This window comes from Populus euphratica, unplaced genomic scaffold, assembly GCF_000495115.2.
Source record: "Populus euphratica unplaced genomic scaffold, PopEup_1.0 scaffold30.1, whole genome shotgun sequence".
In the NCBI taxonomy this organism is placed as follows: Eukaryota; Viridiplantae; Streptophyta; class Magnoliopsida; order Malpighiales; family Salicaceae; genus Populus; species Populus euphratica.
The window spans coordinates 1,035,469-1,058,547 of record NW_011499869.1 but is presented as its reverse complement, the minus strand read 5'-3'; the positions used below and the strand labels follow the sequence as shown (position 1 = coordinate 1,058,547).

The following is a 23,079-nucleotide window of genomic DNA, read 5'->3' as shown; positions in this document are numbered from 1 at the left end:
AATTTAAGTTTATATTATATATTTTATATCATATTAAAAAAATATTTTTGACAAGATTGAGAGGAATAACTCCTGAATTCGGGTGGGAGGGACCACTGTGTGGAGTTCTCAGGACTTAAAAGAGGTGATTCCAAAAGCAGCCCATAGCCTAGCATAGCCTTAAACGTCACAGAATAGTTTGGTTTGCTGAGGTTGGTAAGGTACCCTACTTTCAGTTGATTAAGGATGTAATGGACTGAAGCACTCTAGATTATGATCGAATACGTGGCCCTCCCCACTGTTTTGCTGCATCCTCCTAGAAATCCTATTTGCAATAATCGCTAGCCATTCAGGCATTCTGCGCCATGGCTTTGGTTGTCAGTAGAAAATGAGCCTGCTACGGGAATCAGTCTTCACCAGACATTAAAAACGTGTGCGCCAATCACCGACTGAGATAGATCACCCGACATTTTAAAAAAACAAGTTCATGAAAAAGAAGAGGAGAATCGATAAGTGCCTTGTTCACTCCTCATGGAGCCTGGATGGAAAGTTGGCATTCTCAATGCTTCTGAAAGAAGAAACATAGCAGACGGCAAAACAAGTAATAAATTCATAATCCAAGAAAAAAGCTTGGTCTGTCAGAAGCACGTCCCTTCCCTTCTTCATGCAGTCATGTTGAACAAATAAAAGATACAAGACACTGCTGTCTTTTATAAGACAAAAGTTATACAATAGACCCACAGACTCAGGCATCATTTTCATTCCTAGAGTCAAAACCATCACTTTCAACTTCAATTACCAACAAAATGCGGATTTAGTCATACTCCAATTCATCAGGAGTAACTGGCCGCTTGAGGGGGATAGTGGATTTCTTCTTTCCTCATATCTGAAAAAAGCACACAGCATTGTTAGTGGTGAGAAGCAACGTAAGCTCAATGGAAGGTGTTTGGGGATGTTTAAGCCAGATATGGAACACTTACCTAATCCATCTTCCTCCCCTGAATAATAGCGCAGCACCCTTCTATAGATTACATACCCAAGCTGTGAGACAAAGGCAGAAGAATAAGAATCGTTTTGTCTCATTGAAAATATAACTCCATGGTCATATCTAAATGCATGATATAACCTCATAAAAGGAAAGCCCATCTGCATGTTACGTGCAAGAATGGACCTTATCAAAGTGTAAACCCAGAGAACCTCAATAAGAGCAGGTCAAGTTGGATGTGAACTTCATAACAGGCAGGGGGACTGCCTGCATAACACTGTAAATGAAGAATATAGAACTTGTCAGACAAGAAAACCCAGATAATCTCTGAAAGGAGCGGGGCAAGGTTGATGTACAAATTAACTAAAAGAAAGTCAGCAATAGCATAGAATAAAACAAAAGAGTTATACAATATCTGTTCCACAACACTAAAGTAGAAAGATTATCCTTCCAATAATTCACAAGCTCCAGCAAATTGCTGATATCTGCTCCTGTTTTCTTCTTCTTCTTTTTTTTGGTTCCACATTCATTTTCAAGTACTGAAAGATAAAACTGGCAGGTTACAGGTGGAAGTTTCAATTTTTTTTTTCTTTTAATTGGGATCATTACTTTCATTGTGTATTCTGAATTTGGCCCACGGTCTCAAGAAGAGCAGTCCTAGTTACTCTACTAATGAGCATATGTTGACTCAATCACCACAAGGTTCTAATTCCCCGTTACACACTAATCATTTCTGAACTTGTAGAATAGAGCTTCTTTCATTCAGAAAATAGTAAGGCTGTCCCTCACAGTTTGCTATTAAAAATATGAACTTAACAGCTAATAAATTCTCTGATTAATCTACATGGGGGATATGAAGCAAAGAAGCAGCAAGTAACCCTTTCCAAATTCCTTTCTAGCTGCCACTAAACAAAAACTTTATGAAGAATTTCCAGAGGATTTCTAATATAAAGCACGTGGCCAAATTCAATTAATACCCTAGCCAACAAAAAAGAATTTGTCATAGAAGAAGAGAGAAGTTAGACATCTATGCATGGGGTTGGGAGACAAGCACAAATTGATTGATTTTCCAGAATTATCCATTCTAAAATTGACACTCTACAAAGAGATTATCCAAAAGCAATCTTCGTAAGGCATCTAAGCACATTACAACCCCTAGTTCTTTGGAAGGAACCCACCAGACCAGAAGTTCAACAGCCAGTTTGTAAGGAAACATGGGACAGAAATAAAAGAAATCAAATTTAAGACCAATAGCCAAAAGTAGCAATGCTGTTTCTTGTTATGATTGAATCGTCCAGAATGGCTGAGTTTCTAAATGAAAACACGAGCTTCGAGTCTCTTTAGATTAAATTTGAATCATGTTTGTTAAAGAGATCAAGTTTTGAGGTTAAGTTCAATTTCTTTCACTGAAGACTCTTTCATGCTTCAAAAAAGTATGCATATTCATTACAAAACTCAGAATGATCAAGCAGCAAGAAATGTCTAGATACCAAAAAGAATTCAAAGAACCATTACCTTCTCATACATCTTTATGGCTTGTGTACTTGATGCTCTCACAAAAAGATCTACAAAATAAGCCTTATCACTGCAGAAAGGTTTCTCAAATTAGAAAGAAGCAGGGGAGGCTTATTTTTAAGTAATTACTCGCCGATAGACAACATGTAATTCGAGAAAATGCAGATGTAACCAAACAAACACAATTTCAATCAAATGCATCCAAATTATACGGCATTGCACAGTTAACTAACAGTCAGGCCAACGATGAGAGGAGAAGAAATGGATCGTTTAGAAGATCTGTTTATGTCAAGCTGCTGGTCAACTTGAACTGAATGATATTTAGCGATGAAGAAATAACATTTCGGCATATTTTTACAAAAATCATAATTTAAAGAACCTCGTAATGCTGCAATGTCTTGTTGAAAGAAGTAAAACTAAAAGTAACCAAAAACCATGAGCTAAAACTAAACTCGTACCAACCTCTCTCCAAGCATTTAAAGTCCCATTCTACAGTTCCGTAGAGTGATACAAATCTCTTGATAAATTCCAAAACAAAAGAAAGTTTCCATGATAAATTTCTGAAAAATCAAACCAAATTCCTAACTTCAGCAAGCTAAGCTAAAATAAAACACAAAATAACATAACTGTCAGTGATGTAAGGTTAATCTTACATCTTGTCGCTGATATCTTCCAATAGATTCATAAGTTTCTTAGCCAACTGCTGCCTGCGGTATTCTGTAGCCACAGTTACTGCTGTCAAATGACCATGCCACGACTCGCCTTGTCCTTCTACTTTCCCCATTACTGCAACAACCAATTCAAATGCAATTCACAGGTTTTTTTTTTTTTAATAAAAATAGTTATAATAGTAGGAAGGAAAGGCTTGCTGTAGCCCATGATTTTGTTTCCAGGGCCTTCAGCAACATGGAAATAATCGGGCCATCTTGCCAAATAAGTCATGTAGAATGACATATTGAACTGAATAAGTTTTACAATTTCTTTATTATTTTGTATTACAAGAAAAGAATCAATCGAAAAAAACTAGAAAGAAACAAGTGTTGAGGTTCCTTACAGTTTCAGTGAGATGGTCGACACTGACGGAGGCGAAGCCGAGAAGATCGTTGCAGCTGAATCATCGAATTGTCGTCATCTTTCTTCTTCGCTCGTTGTTTCTTGGATGTGGCTGGCAAATTCCAAAATGGGCCAGGATTGGATTTACCTCTTTTGCAATTTTCTCTGGGCCGTAATAATACCCCACTAAAACAAAGAAATCGTTCTCTCTCTCTCTTTCAAGTACTAGCCAGCTTGCCTACGAGGCCACGAGAAAAGAAAAGTTCGAAACCTCACACGGGGGAATGGAAAAGTTGGAAAGCTTCCCATGATGGTCGGCCGAAGTTGAGCACGGGTATATCCTTTATATCCTGGCCCTGCTGGAGCTGGTGGGTTAATTCGAGACGCTCCCCGCAGATTCATGATGGGTTTTGCAGCTGGTATTGGTTGCTGCAATGCCTTGAAAGCTGAACTGTGGCCGTGAAGATATGTCCGGAAATGGCGTGCAACATGAGGGTCAGGTGGCTCTTGCTAGTGTTTGATTCATGGGTGGTGCATCCATCCTTGTTTTTTAAATCACAAGGAGGCTGGTTCTTATTCCATGTTGGTGAAACAAAGCAAGAAACATACTGTCACTGATGGGAATTGGACTACTTCAAGGTTAGTCATATTTATAAGCGAATTTTAGGGCAACGCTAGACAATGATACACTTCTATTTCATCTTTTTTGGCAGACTCCTTTCACAATGGAGTATTTGTAGAGGAATATGCGGGGTATCGGGTTGCTGAGATTGTGTAATTTTCTTCTGTTTCTGGGCCTTTGGCCCCTCGTATAGAAGGGGAAAAAAATGCAAACGATACAGAAAAGAATAATATATATTTGTTTCAAATTGTTATTATTTGGAGATCTATTAGACCTTGCCATTACAATACCATTTAGAATCAAGATGCCCAAACGATTCACTCATAAGAAATGTCTATCGATACAGTGGCCACCAGATAATAACATGGTTGTTAGGATTCACCAGATAATACGTTTATGCCTCAGATCATGAACTTCCTTTTTAACTTGTTGATCATCAACACTCTTTTGACATATCAATGCACATGGTTGTAAGATTCTCTAATCTTGATGCCAAATTCTGATTGATTTATCACCATCAAGGCCAGCAGAAGCTATCTTGTTCTCTGTAGGGTGGCATGTTACAGAAATGGCAGTATCAGTATGGCCTTCTAGTTTCTGAACCATGGTTTTTTGCTGGAGATCCCACAAGTAAACACACTTGTCTTCAGACCCACTCACGATGTATTTCCCATTTGTCACAGAGAATGTCGAGGTTATGCAGTATACTTTGTTGGTGTGACCGGAGTAAATCTTCAAGAACTTCCCCGTCGAGTAATTCCAAAGTTTCTGGCGACAGAAAATTGAATTTAAGCAAGCATGAAAATAACAAACAATTCTCTTGGATTCTGAAGATTACTGTCCCAGTTTGCGCTGCTACACATCTTTCATCCAGAATGCAGAAGGGAACTCAAATTTGAATCTTATTATGCATGCTCTAGTGCTCAATACTTGGAATCTACCAAAACAGAAACTCTACCAGGTGACAGAACCATGATACTCAAAACAGTTAAAGCAAACGGAAACTAGAAATAAAAGCATACATTTTCAGGGAGTAGAAACACACAAAACCAAATCCTAATTACAAAGCTCCACAAATCCTCAGCATTGAACAGCAAAAACAGTGAGTAAAAATGCACAATAATATCTACCCAAAATCACAAACCTACCAACCCCTAAAACCCAATATTGCTTTCACTTCTAGCATCATTAAAAACGTTTATCAGTTCAAGAATCATAAAATAATCTTGAATTATTGTAAGATATGGAACTTAACCAAACCAACAAAGTGACAACTTACAAGAGTGCTATCAAGAGTGGCAACGAGAATGAACTTTCCATTAGGCGAGAATTTAACAAAGGACACAGCAGGGTTCTTATCATCAATGAGAATCTTCAAACAAGTACCAGAAGAAGCCTCCCAAATCTTACAAGAACCATCATGACTCCCCGAGACAATCAATGAACCATCTCTATTAAAATGCACTGATGTTACCGGCATAGAATGAGCTCTAATGACCCTAACGCATTTCCCTGTCTTCACCTCCCAGATTCGAATAGTTTCATCAAAAGAACCCGAGACGATTAAGTTCGACTGAGGATTAAAATTCACACAGAACACGAAATCAGAGTGGCCCTTGAGGATCTTAAGGCAATCGAAGGGGGTGCGTGCGTCCCAGATGCGGAGAGTGCGGTCATCAGAGGCGGAGCATATATAGTGAGAGTCAGAGGACCAGGCGAGGTCCGATACGCCCTCCGAGTGCCCTATGAGGCGGTGGACAAGGGAGAAGTCGGGAGAGGACCAGAGAATTAGGGTTTTGTCCAAGGAGGCTGAGGCCAGGAGCGTTCCATCGTTTGAAAATTTTACGCAGGAGACTGCTCGCTCGTGGCCGCTCAGGGTTCGTAGGTGCCTGTACGGTTTGTATGGTGGTGTCTGTTGCGATCCACTGCTGGCCATCACCAAATCCCAAGTGAAAGTTCAAATGGAGGGTGCTGAAGCAGCTACTTGCTTGCTTATATAGCGGAGGGGATTGCTTTCTTAACCCATGGGACAGGTGTTTTAGGGATCATTGGGCCTCGGCCAAGGTAGGTTGGTGCCTGCCGGTTTTCAGCTCTTTAGAAAACAACGGTCCTGAAAACCTTCTAGAAAACAACATCCATGAACACTCTTCAATGCTCTCTTGCAAGCTGCAACATCCATTAAATTTTCTAGAAGTGAAATCATATGGAAGATTAATGCCAAATATTAATTTATCGAATGGTTATTGATCTGGTAAAGCTCTTCTCTGTCACAATACGGGACAAGCTGCAGCCGCACTCTTTGTTAAGATGAACTTTAATATCTAGAATCAAAGCGAGGTGTTTGAAGCAATGTGGAGGAGGAGGTCGAGAGATAGCAAACACAGGACATTTCCATGGATGGAAATGATGGGAAAAGACGGGAAGAGATCTCTTCAATCAATATTCCCCGATGTAAGGGACGGCATAAATTTATATAGATACTTAATAAGAAGGATGTCATCCAATACCCTGAATACAAACTTTACAGGGAGGTAAAAGCGTCCACAATTCAGGGGAAAAGATTAAAAAATAAATAAATTCCCCAGAGGCTTTCAACAGTCATCTCAGTAAACATGGGCAGACCCCAACTCAATTGTCTGTCCGGGCAAATGTCGGCAGCTTTTAAAATCCACAGGTATCTGACTCTGAGGGAGGCATGAACGTGATGGCATATGTGCGATCAAGTTCATTGCCCACGAGTACATTCAACGATGGTTCTAGTCAGCTTGCTCTCAATGAGAACCTCCTGCAAAAATCTAGGCAGCATAAGAGCCCACTGTCAGATCAGAAACATGTTTTGGAAATGCACAAAACAATGGGAAAGATACGGTGTCATTACTGGTACAACTCCAGTACCATGATCCATGATCGTCCGCCGCAATAGTTAGAAAAATTAATCATTAACTTTATGAAGATAAGACAACAAATAAACTAGATGCTATGCTCAAAACAGCTTGCACCTAACAAGTCCCTAGACGATTTTAAGAACACGCCCTGCATTGATCTGGTGCATCTATGAGAATTTAATAAATTCTTCTTTATGCTAATAGAAAGTTAATGAAAGAAGCATACATCTAAAGCAGCATCATTTTAATTTTAAAAACTTGGTTGCATGACAAATTCCACATCCAATTAGTATGCAATTGATAGTACCCAGTATTACATGATTTCAATAATAAAGACAAAAAGCGTCATGAATGGCAGCTTCCTGACATGTGATTCCAGTTCTTTTACTCAATCATCATGCATATCCATGCTAAACATGTTTCGAAGAGCCATAAAATACTGGTTCTAGAGTGACAGGAGAGATCACTTCATAGAGTTCAAAAACTAGCAATGTAAAGCATGATCTCAGTCACAATAAAACTTAAAATTCATAATCTGATTAGCATAGAAGACGGGGGGATAGATACCTAATTCATTAGTGGCCACGATTCCAAACCTTGCTGAACTTGATGGTTCACCTAGCCAAGCAGATAATCATACTCATCTGAGCTTTCCTCACAAACAACATAACCAGAATCTCTACCCTCCTCATTCCCACTTGCCTGATCACTACTATAGTTGCTCTCCGATGTGTACATAAAAGACGAACCATCTGATGCAAGACTGCTCAGTAATGATGACAAGCTGACCTCGCTATTTAGATCGCTATCAGTCATTTGGCTGATGTCGATAAAACTGCAAAACCAGATTGACAACCAAACCATGATGAATTTAATTCCAAAATCCTAGATTCTCTGTTCTTTTTTCCTCTTCTGATATTGGCTATTTTGACAGGAATAAAAACCAGAGTTCAACTCCTCCTGGCACAAACTAAAGGTTTAAAATTAATCAGAGATATCTGACCTTCCTTCTGATGGAAATTCTGCTAGCAAACAGATTTCAGGTCTTTCTTCTAATACTTGCTTCAAAGGAATGATACTGCCAATACGCACCAAAATACTTTATATAATATTAACAGGTAGAAATATTGTGTAAGCATGATAAATGAAGAAGGAAAAAACAGTACCTTGAACTGTAACATCTACCATATGAGTCACCTGCAGCAGCCAAACCTTCCCTGTTTGATATATCCTATTAAAGGGCAGTAATAAGATTTAGAAGAAGAAGAAGCTGGAACGTGACTAAGACAAAGCAGGGTATCAACAATATCGATCTACCCACAAGATGTTGAAGATATTTAAAGTCCCCAGCAAGAACTGATGTTAATAATCGTGCAACTTCCAGCTGCATATAATGAAACAAAAAGGTGAATTAGAGAAATAAAAAATATAACAAATTAGAAGAAATTTGCTTCTCATAGACCGATGTATAATCTATTTCTAGGTATATAGATTATCTGCTTGCTGTCTCATTTAGGAATTGAACCAGATGAACCACCGCAATGATCTCAGAGACCCTGCAAAGTATGAAAGCCAGGATCTTTCGTATCCGAAGAAATTTAAGGGAAAGGATGTGGGGAAGCAAAAGGAACTATGGCCTACCTCTTTGAGATGTATGCAATCTCGCAAAATCATAACTTCCAGCAGACTCCCACCTATGTTACCTCCAAGGTTCCTAATGGTTTCAACAAAAACAAACCCTCATAAGATTACAAATAGAGAAAAGAATGGACCTCCCACAATTATATTCTAAAAAAGATGTGCAGACCTCAAAAAACTTCCAGTGATAGAATATGATGTTGAAAAATCAACATATTTTAGCTTGCAAAATCCCTGTACAGGTATACAGATCTTGTTAGTCATTAGAGTTCAGTTAACAACCAAAGAACTAACATTGTATTGGCTACAAAGCAAGGACATGAATTTATTTATCAAAAGATTCCATTGTTCTGTGCTAGGATCTTGGTTAGATCAAATTTTGACAACAAAAGATACACATAGTGAATGGCATGCCATAAGACCAATCATTATTGTAAAGTTGGTGCTAGAAATATTAATGACCACAAGTATAAAGATTGCTCGTTCAGGTCAGGAAGTGTGGTCATTCCATGATGCGAACCACAAATACACAATTTTGTGATGACACAAAAGTTCGCTAATTCCTCCCAGGAATACAAAGTAAGATTGGAGAACCAAGCAATTGTGTTTTAACAATAAAATCAACTAAGCATGATTCTTGAGCCAACCAACAAAAGGAGACCTCTATCGTGAACATGGAGAAATAATTATCTAGAAAACAACTCGAGAATGGAGAAATCAGGAGTAAAACAACTCGAGAATGGAGAAATCAGGAGTATTATAAATTGAGTACATGCGGACCCAATCTCCCACAAAACTCCATTTTCTAAAGCCATCTTAAAGCTTAAAAATTAATTTCAACCAAGCCCTCCATTGGAATGATGCCAGCTTAACATTCTGTCCTGTCATTTCCAATTTGCTTTGTTGGATGTCACAACTATGAAACAGTCCAAAATTTAGCACAACAGAGTAAAGCAATGATTAGATATTACTCTCAAAGGGGGAAGAAAAGAAGATTAGTTATAATTAAATTAAATGGAAAAATATCTCAGAAATACTTAGCAACGCGTGTAGAAACACATGGTTACAACAACAACAACAACAACAACTAGACTGAACTTGATTGTTGACGTACCTTAACAAGTATGCGAAGTTTATAATCATACAGCTTGAAACCTCTAAGAGCCAATGAAGTTAAATTTGGACAATTATTTACCAGCTCCACACATGTTGGCGATTTCAGGCTGTCATCTCTTCCTGGTAGAGAACATGCTCATAGTAAGTAAAACAAAAACATGTACAAGCATGGATTTAAAATTAAAAAAAAATCTCATCAGAAGCTTGTGCACCTGTTTTTGAAGATTCGAAAAACAAACGCTCTATCAATGGACAATTCATGCTGACCGACACCAATGTTTGCCTCAGCTCAACATGTCTGCTCCACCCAAAAAAATTCAGCTGCCACTATGAAGACTAATTTGCCCAAAATTTTCAAAATACAATGCTCGAAATGAATTATAGAAAGATAAAGACATTTGAAAGCAACTGCATGTCCACGTTACAGGGTGCATATTTTGTATTATATTTTCCATAAACTAACTCAAGAATATATCAACATGAATTATCTTGCATGCATAATTATATTAAAGATTACTGGTTTAATAAACACACATGCACAAGTTTGTAGCTCAACCAGCACTCCTCCTCCAAGAGGTCTCTAGGTACAAGCCTCTCTTTTGTAACCAAAATTTTAAAACACACATGCACATGATTCCCTAAGAGAAGCTGACTTAAGCCACTTGATTTTGTCAAAGGCGCAACTCAAGAACCAAAATCAATTAAAAGTTGTGTGTTAACTGGTTTATTATCATGATAATATTACCATGCTATCATTATGAAGGTAGCTAAAACATGCTGATGAGGAATCATAGCTAAATCAAATAGACATATAATTATTACTACTAGCCAGAAAACTTGGAAAGTTATACATGGATGAAGCATCCAATCACATCATTAGTAGTAGCATATGAAAGCCCAAAAAGTGTTGGGAGATGCAATGTAGCATTGTTAACATCTAGTATATCAAATACACTCCATTTATCAATGCTATTCACCTGATACAATCCCCACCATTACCTCGTGCAATGTTCTTAAACCAACATTATCCCACAGAAAACAGACTCAACAGAAACTTACAGGCCAATTATTTCCAGATCAAGCAGAGATGGGCAGGCTGACAATGCCCCACAGAGAGATGTGTTGTCAATTCTTTCAATATTGTATAAATGCAACCCTCTCAAAACAGCCCTTGCATCATGAAAAGGCAGGCATTAAGATCAAAAGAATTCATATATGTGGACAAACAACTCTTTAATCTAAGTTTCCAAATTCCAAACATACCCAGCAGCACCACTGTCCCCGCTTAAAGGATTTAAGCAGGACCTACTAAGAATCGATGACTCCTTCCCCTGTCTGGTCTTTTTATCATTCCATGAAAAGTTGGACACTTCTACAGCGTTCTGGATGCCATATACCATCGGTTGACAAGATCCACGAGACATAATCGGACTTGGAACTATACCAAGCTTAAGAGACCTGGGTCACCAAGTGGCAGAGAGAGAGAGAGGAAATCAGTAGGAAGACCAACAATATCCACATATGAGATCCTGGGAACCATCATAAAGGGTGACATCCGTGCATGCTATACAGCATATTTCTCATGCATAAATATAACACTCAACACGGGCTAACTTTAGTGTGATCAACAGAGCCTTTCCCAGTAAAGATAAATCCGTCTCCATACAGAACACAAGGATGAACATCAATTAAATTTAATAATCACATATGATATCAAAATGAATTAAATTCTATATTTAATTAGGAAGGAAATAATTTGTCAGAATCTTCATAATTGCATGATAGGGGATCTAAATGAGATGCCAAGCATATAACAGACCCAAAGAAGACTAGCACAAAATCTAGACTTGTTATATGAAATCTTCTTACAAAAGTGCTTTCCCAGCACGCTGGATCATTGTAGACACAACAGCATTATTAACTTTTGGGACAACAGTCGTCAAGTCAATATTTGCATAGCACAAGGGATCCATGGCACATTTGTAGAACATTGAACAAGTTGCAGCAGCATAGCACAGGCTTTGTGTATCAAGCATGGAAAGCACCTGCATTTGTACACCATAAATCAAAAATCCATAAAAAGAAAACCAATTCACTCTTAAAATGCATTTATAATTAACTGGACATATGAATGCTCAACACGTGCTGAGAACAACAAAATAGACATTATCATAACAAGAATCTAGAAATCCATGATTCTTAACTGTCATGTGCCATCGTACTAAACATGGAAGCATCATAACATCTCCAACGTTTGGATCCGCGGATTATTCAACACATCAATGTTTCAGAATATTCAATACATCAATGTACTTCTAACTTGAGAAACTATTATATTTGGCAGTATTTCTGTCTTACAGCATCATGAAAGTATCTTTTGAGAAATATTTACAACTTAATTGACCACATTTAGTTAATATCATCAACATCTTCATGCAATCAATTGATGTCAAGTCGCAACCATCAATTAAAGCATTGTTTAAAACTCCCAAACACAAATCACATTCCCTTTAAAGTTCCTCTAAAACACCTGACTTGACCATACTTCACAGTATCAAGCAACCAAAAACACTTGCAGCTCATGAATCAATCAACAAGTAAACCAAATCTTGAATTCCACATTACAGTAATGAAGCTTAAAAAGGAAAAAAAATCTACTGTCATCGTCGACAAGAAAAACACAGCACGCGACTTGCATGTATTCAAATTCTAAAAATTTGAAAAACAACCCGATGAGGAAAAAGATAGTTGACAATAAAACAAACCTTGATGGTGAGATCGGGAGGGAGAGCCCAAGTGAGCGAATTATGAACAGAAGAGCGTTTCCTAGCAGAGCGCTTGCCGGCTTCGAGAAGCAAAGATCCTAATTTAAGCGCGCGATCGATGAGGAGAGACTTATCAGCATCGCAAGGGGAGGACTCGAGGAGATGCTCGAAGGAGTGGTCGATGGAGAGAGAAGGAGAGTCAGCGAGGTTAAGAAAAGTTCGGAGGAGATTATCGAGTTGATTGTTCATGTTAGGGTTTGGGGAGGGGGAGGGGGAGGGATGAAAAGAGCAGGGACGCTTGGCCATGGAGGTTGGGGTGTGGAGGAGGGTATCCATAGTGACTGAATATCAGAGAGAGAGCGTGACGAAATGAGAGTGTCTATTTTTGAGAGATATGGAATACGACAAGGGAATGGGTGACACATGGATGTATACGTGGGGAGAATGCTGGATGTATACTTGGATACCTCTTTGTGTGACTTTATCATTTGATCCCTACGGATAAATTTAATACATGTATATAAAAAAAGAGAAAATCATATATATTTTACCCCAGTAATAAAAATATTTTTACTTATTATAAAATTATTTTTTTAATTTCTTTTTTTGTTTTTTATCTCAATTTATTAAATAAGTAGTTATTTTTATAATTTTATCATCATAAAAAAAATTCCTATATGTTAAATAAAAAATAAATGAATTTATTTAATAATACAAACACGCGAGTTTTTTTAATTTTTATACTGTGAGTGTAGGTTTTTTAATTTTTATATTGTGAGTGTAAGTTTAGATGCATCCTGAACATATCACCACTAGTTACTTCAACACGGCTGAATTAGTAATTAAGTATGTGTTTGGATAAAAAGTAATTTTTTATAAAAAAAAATATTTTTTTTAAATTTTTAAAATATAATTTATGCTTAAAAGTATTGCATTCAAAAAAAAACCACCATGTCTTTCACCCAAACACACTCTAAAAAAAATTCATTAGTTTAATTGGTTTGTACATAAAAAAATAAAAAGAATTTTATATATTTATAAATGGTGAGATTTAAATCATGATCTCATAATAGGACAGCGCGACCAAGATTGGTTTAAGAGACAACGAATGACTGGCTGTAGACGTGTCTAACTTGCTCACAGCGAACTAGTTTTGGATCGTCAAATGGATCAAGATTCAGGAGCATCACAGCTATACTTCGTTTTTAGGACAAAACGCTAACCCAATTCGGTACAAACTGAGAATGCACTTTTGCACGGGCTAGTTTTAATGAGAGCATCATCGTAATAGATGGCTTCATATTTTGTACATTAACTTGGGAGAGTTCAGAACATGTTTCTCGGTCAGATTTGGCAGTGTTATTTTTTAAAAAATATATTCGAATAATTTTTTATTTTTTTAATTATTTTTATGTCAAAATATAAAAAAAAAAAAATTATAAAAGTACCGTTCCAAACACATTTCTAAACGGCTACCAACTCTTGGAACTCAATATGCCATCTGAAAAATGCATTGCTGGGTCTGGAGCAAACTTTAAAATGCAAAATGAAAATGAAAATGTTAATTTATTTATTTATAAAATTTCTAATAAAATTAAAATAATTAAAATATCTCGTCAGAGGAAGGAAATGGTGTATAATATCCAATACTTTTCAAAATATTACCTGGTCAGAGGAAGGAAATGGTGTACTTATAGGTATAATATCCAATACTTTTCAAAATATTTTTTTATTTAAAATAATATTTTTTATTTTAAAAAAATTATTTATAACATCATATATTAAAATAATATTGAAACACTAAAAAATAGTTAATTTTAAAAAATAATATTTTTAAAATAAAAAAAAAATAAACTTGAAAACAGTACTCGAGTTTGATCTGGATTGCCTGTGCCTGACAGAGGTCCAACGTTGTTAACGAGATCCCACATATTATTGTCACCAGCTGGTTCTACCTCCAACGGGTTCCACGCCCGTGAAAGGACATTCTCATTCGTGGGTATGTTCTATTTGGCGGGCCTTAGGCCCTCTGCTTATTCCGTGGGGCTGCTAATTCATTTTCCATAAGGGTTTTTGGGCCAAAACCTAAGCCCCGTCAACATGTCTCTAGTATTAGATAATAGTTAGGTAGCTTTTTCATTCATTTAAAACACACATGTTAAAAATAGGAGATATATTGCTAAAATCCAAATTTAATTTAAAAAACACAACACTAGCTTCACAAAAATTCATTAATATTTTTTTTTTTTCAAAATAAATATTAACTTCAATTTACATTTGTAAAAGGATAAAAATACAACTTTACAAAAAAAAAATTAATATTATTTTAGTTTATCATTTGTAAAAGGATAAATAATACAACTTTACAAAAAAAAATTAATATTATTTTAGTTTATGCAGAATCAAATTTGAAATGTAATTGTATGAAATCCAATTCAAAAGATTTTGGTATTTAACTAATGAAATAATTTTTTGATATGATCAGAGAAAAAAAAATAACACTCATAAAAGAAATGACTACTTTAAAGGGTGTTTGAGATTATAGTATATATGTTTTTTTAAATAGTTTTTTGTTTAAAAATATATTAAAATAATTTTTTTATTTTTAATATTAGTATATCAAAACTATAAAAATACTCAAAAATATTAATTAATTATTTTTTCAAATCAAAAAATTTTCTAAAAAAATCTAAAATTAAAAACAAAAAGGGCCACCACATGGTTAGATGGATTGTAAATGGCTTCCAACAAAAACGTTACGATATAATAGAGTGAATGCAATTGAGAGCGCGCAGATCAAAATGAAAAGGCCCAAAACTAGGAATTATTTTTGTTTTGGTTAAGTTATTATTTATAAAAATAATTAAATTAAAATTTTATAAAATATAAAAATTAAAATTAAAATTAAATTGAAATCAGTTTTAACTAACTAGTTTCAATTTAATTTAATATTTTATATTAATAATTTAATTTGGTTATTTTATTTTAAAAATAAAAAACTATATTATTATTTTTTATTTTTTAATTTTTTAATGGGTTTTATAATAGGTTTGGTTTCGTTCTTTTCAGTTTTGTTAGGTTATTTTATATTTTTAACTAAATTAATTCAGTTTTAGTAGAAATTTTTTAATTTCAAAATTATAAAATCAAACAGAACTGAATATTTTTTAAAATATTAATTGATATAATCAGATTTTTTCAGGTTTTTGTAAAATAAAAAAATCTTGATTTAATTGATTTTTCTGTTTTTTTTCTTATAGTTGTAGAGCTATTAACAAGTATCAGGGGAGAAGGATAACAGGCGGACATTTCTTAGATATTTGTTTCAAATCATTTTTGTCAGTATATGCTTGTCAAAAATTAAAATTAAGACGCTACATATATTTTTTCATCAATTACTCTAGCAAATCATACAAATATCCTGCACAACTTTCAAAAGGAAAATGCGAAGCATAAATCTTATTCGGCTATAAGCTCCTCAAGAGAACCAGACAGCTTGTCCTATACTCTGCTTTATCTTTCAAAACTGAAAAAACATACATATATTCACTTGAGATTATCGGCTTATCAGAGAATTTCAAGTCGACTGTGTTTGTGCCGTTGCATTCAGAGAGTAGAGCAAATCGGCATCCAAGAACGTCTTGCAGATGCAAAGAGAGAGAAGTAACTCGTTACCAATGTAGTGAGCAACTCAGAGACCATGAGATGACTGCAGGTTAGCATCACACCGTGCCAAAATCTTAGAGATCTTCAGTCTTCCAGATTGATTCTCTAACAACCCAATAGCAGCATGAATGACAATCCACAGCATGGTATCCCAGGCCGCTTTAAATAAGGATATCCTTTCCTTGATACAGCATGCATAATGGCATTATGTAGTGTCTCTTCAAGTTTGTCTCACTTGCAAAAATACACAACCAGGCGTCTTCGACTGAAGATTCTCAGACAAACCAAGAACTCAAGAACAAAGCATATCCTTTACTTGATAGAGTATGCATCAAGCGATCATAAATTAAGATATAGAGCCATGCCTTTGGATAAGAATATTGAAAAATGTGCCACCAGGTGCATATTAGTAAGAGGACGATGGTTGCAGCTACAACTGAGTGCAGAATTAACCAGCTACCAGCAATGATCAACACTCCAGTCAGTGTTATTGCCCACGGTCGACACCTTGTGACAAATATACAAGGAAGGCAATCAATTCGAAGCTAAAGTGATGCATGACGAAATAAAAATTAAAAGAAAGACATGGATTGGAACTGAAAAGAGTTTCCACTATTTTCTTTGTTTTTTTCTTTTTCCTCGGCTCGCTCAACATGACTTGGACAGCATAATGGAAGTTGTAATCCCTCATTACATAAATTTAAGAAATTGCAACTGCTGGAATTCAAAGCTTGGTTCGCTAAACAACTAACAAGTAAAATCCTGTGCGGATATATATAAAACAAAAATCTTAAGCAAATAGGCACCCATGCCCTTTAATGTCGTCACCTATATATCATCTTAATTAGACATTTCGGTAGAATTCACGCATTTGATTAAGTTTCAACCCGTTTCTATAGGCACGTCAAGCCTGAACAGTAAAAATGTCCGTGTCTTTCAGTAGAGCTAGTTTGTTTCGTTTCGTGAGAATGAGAAAGGACTAAAGAATGTGTTATCGCCTTCAAGAGAAACTAAAGAGTAAATAGACGCAAACTAGGGCTTGGTGTGTATCTCAGTTCAAACCCTAGCATGCACGCCTGTCATCCCCGCGATACTTTACACGCCTATTGGGTTTACAGGATATTCAATGGGCCGTGGGGATTAGTTGTGGTGCGCGCAAGCTGGCCCGGACACCCCACATAAATAAATAAATAAATAAAAAAGAGTAAATAGACAGCCAAAAAGTTGCCAAGCAAATCATTTGCTAATTCTCATTATCTTCCAAGTTAATAAATCTCCAAACAGTTCAACCAGTCCCATTTTGCTTGAGACAGTATTTTCCTGCTAATTTCTGTCGATGTTTGCTATTGTGGGCCTGACATTTTATACCAAGTTATGAGTCTCGTGACTCTGATTTTGATTTTGCTTCTGACTTAAGATGTGATTTGCTGGGAAAATATTTTTATCCAGGAATTAGACAGTTAAATCATCACGATGCACGCTCAGCATATTCTGGATGGGAAATTACAGTTTGGAAAGCTGATTTGAGCGGAACTCTAATGTACAGAGCAAGTGCCCATGCACCATGGAGGCATGTGAACTTCAGGTATTTAAAAAGAATTGTGCGCGTCATGATTTGCTGCTGCTGTTTTCCCAAGCAAAAACCACATTTCCATGAAGGAACAAGAACATGACGAACGAGAACCGACTGGTTGACGATGATAGAATGCACACTGCAAATCCTTTACTGTCCATTAACATGCAATCACAATAATAATTAACGGGAAAATGATCGGTGCCTTGTGTTTCTCCTATTCTATATGCGATGCATCTTTTCGAACTCTCAGGGGCTCAAATTAAGCATACTGAAAGGTTATAAAGGCTTAACTTTGAGCACTAAGAAACTTGGATCATTAATCCACAAACAACAGCGACTACTATTCTAACTATAAAGCTCAACACAGTATACCTTAGAATGACAATTGAAAGATGAAGAAGGCTTACAGGGTAGCAGCAGCCAAAGTTGCATCAACGTTCATCTAAACTTTTAGCATGCCAGTTTCAGATGCAGGAATATTTCTCTTCACCATGCTGCTCCGATCACTGTATTTGCTTGTTTTTTCAGCTGGACAACTGGGTTCTGTGCAGCTTTGACCAGGGGAATTTTAAAAAAGCAACAGCAGCACGTTTCCTCAGGGTTGTGGTAAAAAGTTCAAAAGCTGCTAGCATATCCATTTATGACAGAAAAGCAAGTACAATACATATAAAGAGGAGAGTGCAACTATTTGTGTCATATTTGAGAATCGAGTACAGCATTAATGTTGTTAAACAGTGAACATTCACAGCCCAAAATAGTCTTAATTGGACGGAGACACTACTAGTTGATTACTCCAAATACAATGAATCGGTATGTACTTGGGTTTTAGGATTCTCACCCTTCTATTTTACATCAAGAATAAAGGGGTGAGATTGAGAATCTAAAAACATCAAGTACAAACTAACTTATTGGCTTGCGTTTGGGAAAGCGGTGGGCCTTTGAAAAGCTACAAATTGTAGCTTCAGAAAATAACGGATGGAAAGGGATGTGATATTAGCTTTTAAAATATTGCCAAATACTTCAAAGCCACAGCCACAACCAAATTGATGATTCCCAGAATGAGCACTAATTGGCTTGACACAGCTAGTCTGGAATCAGTATAAACAGATGATAAGCAAGTAGAGCTGCACACATACAAACAGAACAGTCATGTACATGATTTACACACCGGCTGCAATTTAGCCATTAGAACAAGCTAATGCTTGCAATCTCATTTCTTTACAACAAAGTTTTCATTCTCACAAATACTAATGGTTGTCACGGGAGTAAGCAAAAGGCGATCTTACTGCAGAGCTCCACGAAGGTATCATGTTGATAGCATTCATGAATAGTTCATAAATTATCGTAATAAATCAAAGCAACGATGTTTAGGCTGATCCCTAAAAGCAATTGATGAAGAGCATTGGGTTAGTGCAATCATATAATACATGTAAGTTGACGAGAGGAGGGGAGAAAAAGAAACGAATGGGTAAACTTCCAATTGCAATACCTGTATCTATATCACATCATTCTTTTTAAAAAAAAAAAAAATACATTGCAAGACCTATCTGCTTCCAATTGCAATACCTGTATCTATATCACATCATTCTTTTTTTTTTAAAAAAAAATACATTGCAAGACCTATCTGATAAGACTCGATGGTGGAAAAAACTTATTCATTCTTCCAAGCATACAATATAAGGGAGAAACCAAGACCTTGCAATTGGCAATCTCTGAGTTTCTGCGAGGATGACCAGGTCAGTACAGAGGGATCGAAAATGGATTGATTGATCCATAATTTCTCCGCTGATAAGCAAGTTTGGAACATGAAAACTGCATTGCCCATAGCATTACCAAATAGCCAATTATGAACATCCCAAAACACTTCAACTGGGAGCCCATCCACCAATATAGTATAGTTGCCCCGGAACTTCCATTTCAGTCTTTTGACCTGCATTACCATCTCACCATCAATGCGGATCACAAGACAGGGATCCTTCAGATCAAATGTATCGCATTCAATTGTAATATCATGCATCTGGCCCCTGTCAGAAAACTGAGCTTTTGCACTATAGAACTTCTTCCCAAAAATATGCTCTCTTCTAGCGATGAAAATGGCCTTGGAGTGCACCGGAGGACTTTCAATCTTCTTGTATGCTTCCTTCTTCATGTCCCCGAGAAGTAACACCATTTCTAGATTAAAAGTAATGGCCAAATAAAACCCCTCCAAAGGCTCAGGCCCGGAACCAAATTTAGCATTGGACATGTCCCAATTTATAATTACCTTGTCAGAATCTACCTCTAAATTCTTGTACCCTTTTCTTTTAGAGAACAGCCAAGGTTTTATATCAACTTTACAAAGACACTGACTGTTTGAATCGTCAATTGCAACCCCGACACCTTGGCCCATGAGATTCTTGGTCCAAGTAACGGTAATTAAACAAGAACGACCACGCAATTTACATTGATAGACACAAGTGACCAAATTTTGAGCAGCTTTTGTTGTACTTGACAAAGATGAATCAGCTACTTGAACTCCACTCTCGCCAAAACAAGAAGGAAAGTCCCTCATTTTGCCAACAAAAGCAGGCTTATATTTAACAATTTTGGAACTTCTTTGATTGAAGGCAAAAAGAATAAGCACAGTACAAAAGATAAAGTACCTTTGTAGCCAGTTGAAGATAAACTCAAGACCCCATCTTCCAAAATATATGCCCCAAAAGCTTGCTTCTTTCCTCTCCAATCTGGGCACACAGTTTTAGCTGCCAGGAGCCGTTTATGTTACAAAACTATAAGCAGGGAGAGAAAGGAGAAAGGACTAGGATTTTCTTAGATTTGTCAATGTCTGTGGCTCTTTGCTTAGCTTAACCATATGAATTTACTTAAGAAAAAAGAAAGATTATCGATTAATTTATCAAGGGATGAGGCACAGGAAGGGATGGGCAGAGAAGGACCAGAGAGCTTGAGTCACGTGGTGAGACCATGAAGAAAACGGCAGATGGATATTTGCTGGAAAATGACTGGTTATTATACTACACGTTACATAAAAGAAAAGCAAAAGGTTCTCTCTTTTTCAATCTTCCTCTTCTCTCACGCATTTACATTTCCTATTCAGCGTTTCCCCTGTCCATGATTAAGAGAAATCATAATGGGGCCTCCCCTTTTACTGACATATCACATGGATTAGAGCTCCATAAATCAGAGCTTAATGCTTAAACACCCCATCTTTTGACACCCTTTTTGCTTTCTTTCTATCTCTTCATGGAATTTGCTTTGGTTTAGTTGCATTTGCATTATTATCCTTTTGTTAAGTAAGACAAATGTCATCACAGTGGAAGCAAGGAATGGAAAAAATGTAATGAACAGTGACTTCAATTAATCGGCATCATTTTCCCGCGGTTTCTTTGTCTGTTGTCATTATCAATTGCAGTTACTGTTCGGTTTTCACTATGGTGAAAGATGACGACCATTGTGATCGATGAAACTCGTAAGCATTTCACACTGTTTGAAACTATAGGCACCGTTATTTTTTAAAATAACTTTTTACAAAATATTAAAATAATATATTTTTAAAAATTTATTATTGACTTCAACATATTAAAATAATATAAAAATTAATTATTTTAAAAAACATTATATAAATTCAAAGACAAACAAGTTTTAAATCTAACCTTACGTGGCATAATTGATTAAAAACCTATCCAATCAGATTTCATAGAAAATAAGAGTAAATTTTGATATAATTTAGTAAAAAATTCAGGTTAATTTTTAATTTAGTTAACTTGACTAAAATTTATTTAAAAAAATAAATTAACCCCGTAAAAACCTATTAAGCTTTTAAATAGAAAAAATAGATTACCTTGCTATATTCATCATCCTAAGTGCTGAGGAATCGAATTTAATAAAATATTATCTCACCTCACGAAACTAAAAAAAAAAAAAAACAAAAAGGAAGTGGAAAAGAGCATTTTTCCGTACGTATTGGTATGGTGAATCACGTGTATAGCACCTGCTTGACTGGCAGACCTCATCAGCGGACCAACATGGAGAAGTCAGGTTCTCGTGATTTGTGTAGGGGGTACATATGTTTTGGTGGTGTTACACGGTGTTTTTGTCTCAATATAAATTTAAAAACATTTAATTAGTTGATAATTTTACCTAGATTTTATTAAAAATATTCTTAATTAAAAAAATATAATAAATAACTTTTTTAAATCATAATAATAAAAATGAACACAACACCAAACACATATTAGGATAACACTTGAAAGCTTTTAAAAATATTTTTTTAAAATACATTAAAATAATATTTTTTATTTTTAAAAATTAATTTTTAGCATAAATATATTAAAATAATTGAAAGAAAAAAATAATTGAAAGAAAAAACATTTTTGAAACCTACAAACACGTGTAAGGAAAAAGAGTAAAAACCCTTATTTATGAGCCCGATTTGATGACCATCATGACTAAATGCTTTCATAATCAAATGGGAAATTATTATTATTATTATTATTATTTTATTAGTATTAGATTATGAGACCAGCCACCCGAGCAACCACAAATTCGTTGGATTGGGCCGGCTGTCTGGAGTGGTGATCAACGACTTTATTTTAATAATAATAATAATTCAATTCAACACAAACTAATCAACGACTTTATTTTAATAATAATAATTCAATTCAACACAAACTTATCTCGAAAGCATTATTATGGAAATAGTACAAATTATATTGAGAAAATCATGGCGGGTGACTGAAAAGGAAAAGAGAAAACATGATCACACTCGGACAGTGGATTTAGATCATAACATTGTCACGTCAAGGATGACCTCGGGGCTCCTCTAGAATAACGTGAAGACAGAGACAGACTCGAACTGACTTCCACCGGTTACCACCACCGAGTGATTAGGTCCGTGGTTGTTAATTCCTTACCACTTTAAAGGGACGATTCAAAACTTGACAGGTGTAGATTTTTAAATTAAATTAATGGAAGAGTTGATTTGATTAAAGGGATTCTTTTTTATTTTTAGATTTTTTTTCAAAACATGTACTAAATTTATGTTTTTTAATAATTTTGAATTATTAATATAAAAAATTTAAAAATAATTTATTTTAATATATTTTCAAATAAAAAAATTATCTTGAAAAACATCACATTACGTGCTAAAAGTGTGTTTGGTATTGCAATTACTGTTGTGATTGTGGTTTAAAAAAAATTGTTTTATAAAAAATACTATTAATTAAGATTGGTTTAAAAAAATATATGTCTGGTTAAAACTGTGGTTAAAATTAAGATTGAGC

The 23,079-nt window shown here is 35.6% G+C and overlaps 3 protein-coding genes and 1 pseudogene across 5 annotated transcripts; all 4 read right to left on the bottom strand.

Moving 5' to 3' along the window:
- Positions 1 to 489: 489 nt before the first annotated feature.
- Positions 490 to 4,288, bottom strand: LOC105126845 (N-alpha-acetyltransferase 20-like; annotated as a pseudogene).
- An 81-nt stretch (positions 4,289 to 4,369) lies between these two features.
- Positions 4,370 to 6,145, bottom strand: WDR5B (Transducin/WD40 repeat-like superfamily protein). The gene is made up of 2 exons (XM_011027857.1): positions 5,434 to 6,145; positions 4,370 to 4,922 (listed from the first exon to the last, which is right to left on the bottom strand). Exons 1-2 carry the CDS (start codon positions 6,088 to 6,090, stop codon positions 4,635 to 4,637), a joined length of 945 nt encoding a protein of 314 aa, XP_011026159.1. The 5' UTR covers positions 6,091 to 6,145; the 3' UTR covers positions 4,370 to 4,634.
- A 438-nt stretch (positions 6,146 to 6,583) lies between these two features.
- On the bottom strand, positions 6,584 to 12,978 carry LOC105126843 (F-box protein SKIP17-like). Of its 2 annotated transcripts, XM_011027855.1 has the most exons (13): positions 12,559 to 12,975; positions 11,663 to 11,838; positions 11,057 to 11,251; positions 10,853 to 10,963; positions 10,006 to 10,091; positions 9,792 to 9,913; positions 8,847 to 8,911; positions 8,681 to 8,753; positions 8,361 to 8,423; positions 8,206 to 8,270; positions 8,043 to 8,117; positions 7,607 to 7,874; positions 6,584 to 6,949 (listed from the first exon to the last, which is right to left on the bottom strand). In XM_011027855.1, exons 1-12 carry the CDS (start codon positions 12,892 to 12,894, stop codon positions 7,658 to 7,660), a joined length of 1,584 nt encoding a protein of 527 aa, XP_011026157.1. In that variant the 5' UTR covers positions 12,895 to 12,975; the 3' UTR covers positions 6,584 to 6,949; positions 7,607 to 7,657. The 2 variants fall into 2 exon arrangements, with proteins under 2 accessions (XP_011026157.1, XP_011026158.1); XM_011027856.1 differs by lacking the exon at positions 6,584 to 6,949 and having other exon boundaries at positions 7,679 to 7,874; positions 8,043 to 8,124; positions 12,559 to 12,978.
- Positions 12,979 to 19,183: 6,205 nt separating this feature from the next.
- LOC105126841 (uncharacterized) lies at positions 19,184 to 20,917 on the bottom strand. 2 transcript variants are annotated; one of them, XR_842502.1, is made up of 2 exons: positions 19,367 to 20,915; positions 19,184 to 19,289 (listed from the first exon to the last, which is right to left on the bottom strand). XR_842502.1 is itself a non-coding variant. In XM_011027854.1 (2 exons), the coding sequence occupies exon 1, from the start codon at positions 20,349 to 20,351 to the stop codon at positions 19,452 to 19,454; it is 900 nt and encodes a 299-aa protein (XP_011026156.1). In that variant the 5' UTR covers positions 20,352 to 20,917; the 3' UTR covers positions 19,251 to 19,343; positions 19,421 to 19,451. The 2 variants fall into 2 exon arrangements, 1 of the variants encoding a protein (XP_011026156.1); XM_011027854.1 differs by having other exon boundaries at positions 19,251 to 19,343; positions 19,421 to 20,917.
- Between the last annotated feature and the right edge of the window lie 2,162 nt (positions 20,918 to 23,079).